The sequence below is a fragment of the Rousettus aegyptiacus genome, unplaced genomic scaffold (genome assembly GCF_014176215.1).
Source record: "Rousettus aegyptiacus isolate mRouAeg1 unplaced genomic scaffold, mRouAeg1.p scaffold_m13_p_14, whole genome shotgun sequence".
Taxonomy (NCBI): Eukaryota; Metazoa; Chordata; class Mammalia; order Chiroptera; family Pteropodidae; genus Rousettus; species Rousettus aegyptiacus.
In genome coordinates, this window is record NW_023416289.1 from 12,563,880 (window position 1) to 12,575,964 (window position 12,085).

General features: G+C 30.7%; 1 protein-coding gene across 9 annotated transcripts in view; it reads right to left on the bottom strand.

Annotated features, from left to right (window-relative positions):
- The window catches only part of NFAT5 (nuclear factor of activated T cells 5), a 106,298-nt gene that overhangs the window by 51,248 nt on the left and 42,965 nt on the right, over positions 1-12,085 (bottom strand). For 8 of the 9 annotated variants that reach the window (XM_016146878.2, XM_036231428.1, XM_016146877.2 and 5 more), the window contains one exon: positions 6,677-6,802. In XM_016146878.2, coding sequence (XP_016002364.2) covers positions 6,677-6,802 — 126 coding nt within the window. Of the gene's footprint in view, positions 1-6,676; positions 6,803-12,085 lie in introns of those variants that run through there. The other variant, XM_016146884.2, reaches the window with a different exon arrangement.

Consider the following 12,085-nt stretch of genomic DNA (forward strand, 5'->3'; position numbering starts at 1 on the left):
AAAAGTTCTGAGGGATGCTATTTAAAGGTCACCTCAATGCTTTATCATATAATACATTTTAAAATAATAAAGGTATTCCTGCCTACTCTAGTGCAATGTCTTCACATTTCTCCTTTAGAGGTGACCAAAAGAGAATAGTATTGGTATTATTAAATATTTCTGATTTAATTAATCAGGTTTTATACCTGGGTCTGGATTAGAGTATATATTAGAACCAACTGTAGACAAAATAAATTGTCTAGGCAAGAAACAGAAGACAAGTCATAAACTGCTCAAAAAAAAAGTTTTGATAACTGATCATGCAACTTTATCATGTCAGTAAAAAAAAAAGTAGAAAGAGAATTCTAGGAAGAACTGTTAAACAGTGAACTTTACAGAATCATCACTTTAGGAACTGTCTTCTCTGTATGACTCATCATTCTCTATCAATGTTCCTTTTACATACAAGGGTTCCTATTGAGAGAGTGCCAGTGTAAAAGAATAAGTCTCAGAAAGTAAATTCCATGGCCCTTGTGTGTGGCTCTATGGTTGCTGATATAGAAAACTTCAAAATAAATAAAAAACAAACTGGGTGAGAACAGAAAGAAAGAAGCAAAACCAGGTTTAAAAATTTGTTTTTATAAAAAATAAGATCTATTTTTCAAAACCTTACTAAATAAAAGGAGAAACACCATGTGTAAGGAGGTCAATATATATTCATTCAATGATCACTAATAGTTAGGTAATATTAAGTATTTTATATATTTATCTTCATAGTAACTTTAAGATAAAGTTGGCATTGTTGTCTAGTTACAGGGATAATTATATTCAAAATTTAACTTCTGCAAGATTCTGTTTACATGACAGAAATGATATATCAATCAGATTCAAATTAAGTCTTTGTGATCCCAAAACCCACGCTAATTTTATTATATTTTATATGGGTAAAACTAAATAGAAATAAAACTATAATATATGTGTATGTGTGTATGTTTGTGTATGTTGTTTGACCTAGAGCACAGGTGCATGGGCCTGCCATGTTGAGGTACGTTCGTGCTCGTTTTCTGATTTAATTTAACTGACCATAATACCTTGTAATAAAAGAGTGACATGAGAAGAATGAATTTTACATCACTGGGCTAAATAAATACTGCCATGAACACATACTTGTATTTATGGAGGAAAAGTTAATGTATCCTTCCTTATGCCAAAAATAATTCAAGTATCTAATATATGCTACACCTCTGTTACCTTTAAAAAGCATAGCTCATTAGGCATTTTGTCTTATTTTAGTCAACTGCTACCTGGTGCTTTTTAAATTAAAAAATAAAAAGTAAACGCCCATGAACCCTCTGACCATACTTAACAAATGCTAACATTTTAGTATGTATGATTTTAGTTTTAAAAGAAAGAAGCCATAGAAACAGGTGAAGTCTTTTGTTATATACTACCCCAATCCATGTCCCTCACTTCTACCCCGGCTGAAGTATTATTTATATAAATTTGTTAGTATAATTTATACAACTAATTGTAATAAAGCAATTTGTTATGGCAATATATAGGTGATATAAAAAGTCCGCTTCCATGAAATTAATAATGCAAAATTGTACAAAACATATAAAAATAGAAATTTTGTCTATTTTATATATGTATTTGGCCTATCAATGGTTGAGAATCTGTGAACAGTTTTAAAATGCTATTCTATAGACTCAGGTAATATAAAAATGTATTTATTCTACCAAAAACTGAATAAATCACAATATTTACAAAATTATTGCTAAAAATTATTGAGAATAATAAAAAGGGAAACGTTTAAAGATTAAATCAATAATAGGCCATGTGTACTTTTTGTCAATGATAATTTATAATATGGATTGCGCCCTGAACTGGTAGTTGTTTCTGAATTAACTATAATGGCCCAAGTTTGCTTATGGTTTTTATTTTAATAATGCAGATATTAGCATAAATCTATACATATGAACATGTTTTAATGTGTACAAATGTGTGTATTTAGATTTATTATGTAATATCAGTAAAAAGACAGAATGAGGAATAGAGTTTTTAAACCTACTTGCAACATGTTTGTAATTAGGATCTGCCTTCCTTCTTAGAAGTTGTACAGTTTTCTAGGAAAAATAGAAACGGCCACAGGGAATAACCAAGATCAACTCACCTTTTAGCTCACGACACCAATATGTAGGTTACACAGGTGAATCACCTTTCCTGTTAATGGGCTTTGAGTTTACCATAATCTTAAAAACAGTGTATTGCATAAATTGCCAAAATTCTGAAATATGTTAACCTAGTTAACACAGGAGAGGGATCAAAGGCAAATTTACTACTCAAATTTTGTCCACTCGAGGAAGTCCAAATTACGTAACTGTAAATAGTTTCTAATACTAATAAATTTATGTTGTAATAAATTCAGTGGGCTTTATAGAACGGTGAATCCGTTCTATTAAAAATTAATATTCTTCTAGAAATCATATTCCCATTTTGTAGATCCTGAAACTTGAAGAGAAAGAATATGTTTTTTTCAATTTAATGCCCTACACACTGCCTCCCAAAATCTTGTTTTCTCTTATTAAAGTGATAGCACACAATGCTAAATTCCCTAATGAACAATGGCAAGGAGCAAAACACAGACCCCAGGAGAAAAGAACAGAGGTACACTGTGTTTGGAAGGACTGAGATATAATGACATCCAAACTGCTTAGCACAATTCCTATCACACAGGAGGAACTCAAAAATGGCAAATGGTATTTTCTTCAACTCAATTTTTGTACAGTTTTGTTATGGATGGTTTAGAAATTCCTAAAATTTTAATTCAGGTGTCTGAAATCAACGAAAGCATAGCAGTTTTTTGATTTAGTTCTTGAATGTGTTCTCTTATAGTGTGAATTGCATTCAAGTTCTTTCAGTATAGAAAATACCTGTTAGGTAACTGAGATTTATTAATTGCTGGGGCACAGAATTCAAAGCACTATTTAATAAGTCTCTACTAAAAGAAAACTTTATTATATGGCTCACTTCATGTAAAGTTATAAATGTAAATTAGGCCTTAAAAACTTCCAGTGATCAAAGTAGTGAAGATATTCAATGGAGATTTCTATCTTACGTGCTTTACAGGTAAACGTACCTATACATGTTAAAATCTGCCACAAAGGATTAGTGTACTGAAAATATGTTACCTCTAAAAAGAGTACTAATATATAATTTCTAGAAGTAAAAATAACAATTTTGTGAAAACAACAAAAGAATTACTACCTAGTTATTCTTAAGATTCTCTGAGTTATAAAATGTATGGTTCGATTAATTTACTGTTTATTCAAAAATTTAAAAAAATTTAAAAGAAACTTGAAACAGTCACCTTAGCAAAATTTTGATATAAACTAATAAACATAATGCCATATCCCAAAATGAAGACAAATAGTCTAAAATAGAAAAACAAAAAGAAACCTAAAGATAAAAGATAAACATACAAGTAGATTTAAAATATATTTAACTGGTACATAAACTCTATCTCAATAAAGCTGTTAAGAAAAATATCTCCCATGTGTCCTTTCGGAAATCCCAAATTCTGGTGCAACTGTTTTATTTCTCCTAAATACTTAAATTTTACCTGTAGAAATACTTATTTTGTATAATCTTTCTATTACAAAAAACAAAAAGATGCCTTTTGCAATTTGCGTTTCTTCACGATCAACTCCTTATTTTGCCAAAAAACGCTAGCAATTCATTTGGATAACTTTTTTTGTATCAGGAAAATGGCCTCTGGCTTAACTACTGAGAACTTACAATAGTACTGTTCAGAAAGTCAGTATTTCTAAAACTTTTATTCACTCACATACCGAACTTCAAACTCTTAACTACTTTTCCAGAAGCACAAAAACAGAGGTCTTTAAAAAATGGGGAGAAGTACAAAATTCAGACTGATGATTCTCAACTACACCTCCCAGATTTTGACACTTGACCTACAGAACGGAGAAGAACTGTATAGAAGTCAGTTATCTGTCCCTCATCCTCAACCCTGGGATTTACTGGATAAAAAGATGTTACTGATGGGAGTATATAAAAGTGTAAGTAGTGTAGAAGCAGAAAAATATTTGAGAGACATTCTTTTGTCCAATATTGTGGATTATGGATTAGCAGCATCATGTTTATTCATTCTCTCAATAATAAGTAAAGGGAAAATATCTAGATTGGTGAATCTGAGAAACACATTTTTAATAATTAAATAATAAAGAATGTACATAACACCTACATGCCCAGGCTCTAAATTTTAAAATCTAAATTGATTTAGAACTTGTGAAACACAAACCTTTATGGCAGAACTAGAAGTCTGTTCCCACCAGGCCCTCATACCTGATAGCAGCCAATCCGGCTCCTTCAAAACTCTGAAGAATTAACTACATCAAGAGTCATCATTTTTATGCATTTCACACTTAAACAGCAAATGCTATAGATTAAAAAAAAACTCACAGAAGCCTAAATTAAAGTGCCTTTCCCTTGACATCTAGTCTTTTGGCCAAGAAACACTGATAACTGGTAATTTACTCTAAATCTCTTTCTTTTGACAGTTATGTCACTAAGGATATTAATATGTCAAGTAAAAAAGCAACTCTGATGATACATACTAACTGATCTCTCTAAAATAATTATTATGTAATTTAAACTCTCACCTATAATGTTACATAAAAAGACTACCAATAAGACATTAGAATCCTAGAATAAGACTATGTTGCTTACTAAAAGCAAATTTGTGTGAAAAAAATTCAAATGACTTAGTTTTAGATCACAGAAATTTTTTATGTGTGAATATAAGAAAACAGTCAAGTGTACCTCCTTACTCTTCTCACCATCATTCCAAAGTCAATAATTTCTCGATCTAATACAAACATAATATTTCAGAATATTTCCTGGGTTAATTCTTTTATTTTCATGAGTTTCAACTGACAGCTTTCAATCTAATTTATCTGGAAAGGATTTTCTCAAATATATATAGAGGGAGGGAGAAAGGGAGGAAGAGAGAATCAACATTCCATTAGCAACCTAAATTAAAAAACTTTCAATATTTATATATAAAAATTTCTGAAATTCAGTTTGGTATTATTTGAAAGGAAGTGTTGTTTTTTTCCCAAACCTAGCTAACATTTTTTCAGCTTTTAAAAGAAATTGAATCTACTGTCAAAAGAGGTTAAAAAGCACAGAAGAAACAGACTTTTAGTTCTATATAGCTTCAACATGTCTTGAAAAAAACAATCTCAAAAAATACAAAAGAAACTGGTTAGTCAAATTCTACCTGTGGATTTAAAGTGAAATATTTCATTAAAAATTTTTAAAAATATATTTTATTGTCTGATACAAATTTTATACTAGACTAAAGCTTTAAATTCCAGAAAAAATATTCAGGGACATTTTACAACCCAGTAGATGTACAGTGAAACCAGATCATCTTGCCAATTTCGTTACTAGAAAGTTCACATTTAAATCCACAGAATTGGTTAGAAACGGTCTGGCAATCCACATGAACAGTGAGCAGGGCTGATAAGGTTCTTTGTCATATTTAAAGTTTTCCTGCCCTCAACTAGGAAGGCAGTAAAATTGTACTGTCCAGCTCAGAGGAAAGATTGGTACATAAGGTTAATGGTACATAGATTAACACATATAAGAAAAATATCCAGGGTTCTACTATAGTACCAATATCCTCATTTAAATCACAACCTTCCGTTTCACTGTTCTTTTTGAAACAAAAAGAATTTCGTGAAAACAATGTCCAATGAACTTTAAGTACCCATTTGAAAAGATGAGAGGTATCATATTAGACAAGAAACCTCTACTTATCAAGACAGATAAAACTGCAGTATATATATATATAATTTTTTTCCCCTGTTTTTAAAATCAAATACACTTAGCAGTCTATAAACTTGACTAAAAGAAGAATACAGTTGGGCAACTTCATATTTTTTAAAGCATTCTTATTAATTTATCATGAATCAAGACTTTTTTCTGTCACCTTGTCTGTCAATCTTTTATTCTAATTCAATCAAAATTTCAGCCAGTTTTATATAATTATAATTATACATTTATAAAGTGTATGATTTGAGAGCTGAGTGAAAATAAACTTGATAAATTTCAAACGTTAGTTTCCATACTTTTTCATTGATATAAGAAGTCTTTATATAAATATTACATTCAAATTTTCCATTACTTTCAACTGAATGTAAAATTAAGTATAAAGTTAGATTTTAAAATGTAGGGAAAAGGTTATGCCATAAACAGAAAAGAGACTTGAGTGCTCGAGTCCTTTTTCAGATTATACAAAGTAAAATATTTTTTAAAGCAAATATAAAAATAATAATTGTTAAAAATAATTTAACAAATATAATTTTCTACCTATAGCTTGGTATTTAACATTTTTATATGCAGTCAACAAAAGAGCTTTAAACTCATTCCCATAGTTGATGACAAGGTCCATTCTAGGAGCTGGCACTAATAAGTGTGCCGATGTGAAATTTTAAGAAATAATAATTATATCAATAAAATTATATTCGATTTTTTTAATTTTAAAAGTATATATTTTAAAACCTAAAACGAGCCTCAAATCACACTCTTTTTGATATGATCTTTGCCAGCACTGTTCATGTTGGCCAGATAATACTCTAGTTTTTTTAATAAAGTAAAATGAAATGCATACCAGCAGCAACTACAGCTGGAGGAGGCGAGCCTGCCTCACCACCACTTGTCTGACTCATTGATGCTACAGATGTTTCTCTAGATGGTGGTAACTGTAACTCCTTTGGGAGAAGATCATAGACAGATTCTGTGGGAGGAAAAGAGAAAATATTTAAAAAGAGTATAAGTCAATAACCAAATACATGAGTACAAATATGTCTTTTCATTTGCAAGAACTATATTATTCACACACACACACGCTCCATATAATTATAGTTGTAAAAAATTACAAGCAAATATTTTTCTTTTATTATATATTATTATTAAACAGAAGAATAAATTTTCCATTAGTTCTGCCCCTGGTTTTCTTGGCTTTATCCTTTATGCTTAAGATGGTCTCTAAAAAAAGTTATTAAATTTTAAACTGAATTAAATGAGACAGAATAGAGAATGTCAAATAACCTACGGTACTCCAAGATCTCCCTTTGTAATAATGAGTATAACTTACGATCCTTCACATATTGAGATAGCATTTACTAGTGTCTATCAGCTTTAAATTGCCTTCTCCAATCAGACCATTGGTCTAGTCATGCATGCTCTTTTACATAGCATCTTTGAGTAAATATTTTAATTTGTTATCATAATGCATTTTTTTCTCCTAAAGAAGCTTTAAAAAAAGGTCAAGGCTCAAGGAAATACTTCTTACTCTGAGAAACCTCCAACTCTAGAAACTAGGTACAAGTACAGGGTACTGTTAAATCAGAAAGTATTATTGCCTATATTAGATTATGATTACTTTTGTATCCCAAATTAAAGAATATTGTATCTTTTTAATGTATTTCATAATACTCTATCCATAAAATTAAATTTATAACTACTGTTTAGAAATTGTTATAGTTATTATATGGTTTTTAGATAGAAATAATTCTCGACATATCCTTTAAAGGTAGGAGAATCAAGGTTGGAAGGAACTTCAAAAGGCCAATTAGAATCATATGCCCACTTTCAAAGAGGCACTGGAGTTTAAGGGACTTGCCTAGTATTCCAAGAAACCCAATATTCCAACAATCAAAGATTATTAATTATTTGCATGAGTTAATTAAAAAACCACAGGTAACCGTATAAAACATTTTATCCTTTGTAACAAATAATATTTTTAGTTGACTGATTACTGAATTCATAAATACTGTGATCCTCCCAGTTAATTATTAAACTATGTATTCTAACTTTGATGTGGATAGGGATAAGGAAGAATGTTCTGAAGGAAAGCTAAAATTAGAAGCTGTTCTACTAAATGCTCTTTTTTCACAGGAAAGAATCAACTTAAAAGTTTCATTTAAAAAACTTTATTACCTAACACTTGAATTTTTTATCTTCAAAGCATATGGCAAATTAGACATCTGTCTGAACATAAAATGCCCTGACTGAAAAGTTTTCAGCTTGTTAAAATGTTGTTAAAAGCCTTACCTTAAGTAAATTAATTCCAACTTTCAAATAATATAGGGAAGACCGAATTAAAACAAATGTCATGTCATCAAATATTGATTTTAATATGCCTATCTTTCTCAATCCATGCTGAAAACAAAAATTCTTATACACATAAAAAGAAACATACTCGAGTCCTCTTTTTCTTGTCCAAACGAAAAGGAAATTTGAAAATAAAAATTGGCTTAAAAGGATATACCAAAACACATTTATGTCAAGGGAAAAAACTTATCCTGGTAATAGCCCTATTACCAACAGCGTTTCGCCAGTTGGGATTATTTCTCTACTTCTCTAGTTATTAAATAAATAAAATCAAAGCAAACTCTTTGGACTGTAACATTCTACCTTTCCCAAAGAAGGGTATAAAGTTGAGTCTACATTAGAGGTATAAAAAAGCAATGTTAATAAAAATACATTGAAAAGGAACTAAATACAGAAATTCTTATATTGCAGCCCTCCCCACAGCCTATCCTCTAAAACAAATGGAAGTAACATGAAAGGTCAAGTGGAACGTGTAGAAAGCATGGATTCATTTCTTCATCAAAGTTATTTTCTGATTAACTGACTCAAGTGTTTGGAAATTAAAGAAGTCAGAAGTTTTATCATACTTATCCAAAGGAAGCAGCAGTTAATACAGTGATTACCATCACAGGCTCTGATTTCAGACAGAACTGGGTTGGCTCTGCTACTTTAAACAACCTAAGACTTTAAATCCTCTTTTAAACTCTTCTTTAACCCCATTATCTCAAAGATATTCCCTCTAAGCCGTGACCATATAACCTGACTATATATACTGACTTTACTCTTTAAATCTGTTTCTCACCAGACAAAAAGATTAAAGGAACATGTATTATGTTGTTAATACTATTGTCATTTAATCTTAAATTCAATCCGAATTAAACACTTTCATAGTTTCCACTAGCCAATGAAAAACCTCCTGAACAAGATCATAGGTGTTTTAAATTGAAAATGACTAGTAGTCCTATAAAAGGGCTAGCTACCTCATGTTAAGCTGTCATGTCTATTTTTTTTGTGTGTTATCTTTTAAACTAGTTAGATAGAGGGGTGAAATTCTAGGTTTATAAACATAGAATATGAAGAATGAGAATGGAAAATCTTAATGGAAAGGTAGTTTCCCGAGGAAAGACTTGCTTAGAAAACAAAAGTAAAATCATTTCTAGATTTTTTTTTTTTTTTAAAGAAGAGAATGGTTACAAGGTTTCTTTTTAGGGTGATAAAAATATTCTAAAATTAGATTATGGTTACGCATCTCTGTAAATATACCAACAACTAAATGAAAGCCTTGAATATATGTCCAAAGAAATGAAGTAAAATTTAATAAAATTAATGTGACAGCTCTTAAAAATTGTTCCTGTGCAATGTACTTAAATGTAGTCATTCTCTCTTTTTAAAATTTAGAAATGATTTTACTTTTATTTTCTAAGGAATTCTGTCGTTGCTCTACCAAAGTTGGGTGACTGCTGTCATATATTTTTCCTCTGATGTTGCTAATAATTTGTGCAATAATAATGTTTAAATCAACTTACTCAATAGTTCATTATGAATGTTAGTTGACCAAAATCCCACTATGCTTAACTATGTAGTAGAATTAGAGCAAGTGCACTATAATAAATAACTCTATTAACATAAATTACTATCATAAGGGCATGAAAAAAGAATTTGTCTAACACTGATGTAATAGTGCAGAGCCTAGAACAATTATGGGAAAGAAAGAAATGGAGGAACGAAATCATTTTCAGATATTAAAAGCAAACGACTGCTTCCCAGTGTTGGGTGAGCAGGTGAGGTGAACAGTGTAAAAAAGGGCTGATTGGCTTGTTTGTTTGATCATTCAGCAAACTCTAATTGATCCATTTATGTCACTGATTATTTCTTTGTCAACTAGGTCCTTTATTCTTCAACACTGGCTATGAGGGGGATTTCACTATACTACACCAAACTCAAAGTTGAAAGAAATACTATCCAGAGGGCACAAGGCAGTGAAAGAGAAGGGAAAAACTGGTAACCTGATAGTGCAGTTTTTTCTTTTCTTATTTGAGAACTGTGTTCCCTAACTGCTGACTGCCCAAATCCCATTCTCTACTGCTTCATTCTACACATTGCTCAGTTCCAGGAAAAGATGAAAAGAGGACCTGAAACCCCCATATTCTTTCATTTTCCCCCTAACAGTCCAGGGAGATAAAACAAAGCAAACAGCTAAGAAAAGTATGCTTTTCTTGTTCTCTCTCAGCAAAATAACATTAATAATACAATTGCAGCTACCATTTACTGAGCATTTGGGGAGGGGTAGGGACTGTGCAAAGCTCATCATATACATATTCTGAATTAATTTCAAAACAATCCTGTAAGATAGGTTTTACAAATAAAGAATTTGAGGCTTGTGTAATAGTAAAAAATGAAAAACACATGTGATAAAACAAAAGAAGGGAATGACAAATATAAAGTTTGGGACAGTGGTTTCCTTTGTTGAGGAGATAAAAAGATAGCAGAGGCGCAGTAGAAATAAATTAGGCTGAACAGTGGGTTCATGGATGTTCTTTTTACAAAAATACATAATCTTAATCAAATCAATAAGTACATAAAAATTAAGGTTATGCATGGATAGTGTGTAGCCTCACAGAGTTACAATAAGATTTAAATAAAATGTTAAAAAGAAGTCTGTAAATTATTATTATTATTATTTTGCAATTTTTATCCCCACCTCACCATTGTTGCTTGATAGCTAGTATTCCAAAGTTCAACTGCTTTAGGGTCAGAAAGTAAAGACCGAAATTGTCAGAGAGCCCACCTACTTTATGACTTCTCTGAAGACTATCTCATTTACTTTCAGGTAACAAAATAAATAAAAGTTGTACACAACTAAAACTACAGACTTAACTCCATGCAGAGATGAACAATAAAAAGAGGGGAGGCTCTGTAAATAAGATGTTTCTGTTCAATTGTCAAGCAAGCAGCTAAATAGAAATATCTGTGGTAAAAAGGATGATACTTTGTGCTGGGAATGCTTAAAAGCTTTAGCAAAAAGTGAATTAATGCTTAGCACAGATATTAGTTATTCAAATAATGAATGCTCCCTGATATCAGATGCAAACACTGTAATATCAAAATACGTTTATAAATGTTTGAATTTTTTTTAAAAAAAATGGGATTTAACTTTTTCCTTCCCCTCTTTCTCTCTCTCTCTTTCTCTCTTTCTTTCTTTCTACTTTAAATACAAAGTTACTTTAGCACCCGAAAGAACTTTAAAACTTTCAAAAAGTCCTTGCCAATGGTTTGGGAACTAATTGCCTTATTCTTGCATGTCTCTATTAACTATCTCAATAAGCTGGTAAATCCCAAGCTATGGTTTCACATCAGACATTCTAAAACAAAATGTCTGGCACCTCCACTGTGCCAACATAGTTCTGCACTGAAGAGAGACAGCATTCATTCTGTTAAAAACACTTCAGGCTTGACAGTCATCATACTTGGCATCTCCACTGGAAAAATGTACTGGCTGCAGGTTTACTGGATATTTGGTTTCTAAAAGATTATGAAGTCCAAGAATAACTAGTAGGTGATGTTCTGTTTTAATAAATTTTTCTAAGTCAATTTACTAGTTTGCTATCACATATTAATTATACCACTTCTTCCTGGCTATATTTTATTGTTTTCCTAAAACAATTTAGTGTTCTACAGCAATTTAAAAATAATATACAGAAGCATAAATTAGATCAATTTAGGGAATAAGAAAACTAATGAGTTTCACAATTATTTTAATAGAGCACATCATATATTTTTTTCTAGTAGGTATTACTTCTTAAACATTTCACAATTATTTTCTAAATAACTCTTAATATTTATAAAATACAGAATGGAGTATACTACTGAACTAACCATTCTGGTGATCTACACTCCTAATTTAATTATTTTCTAAAGAAATTAC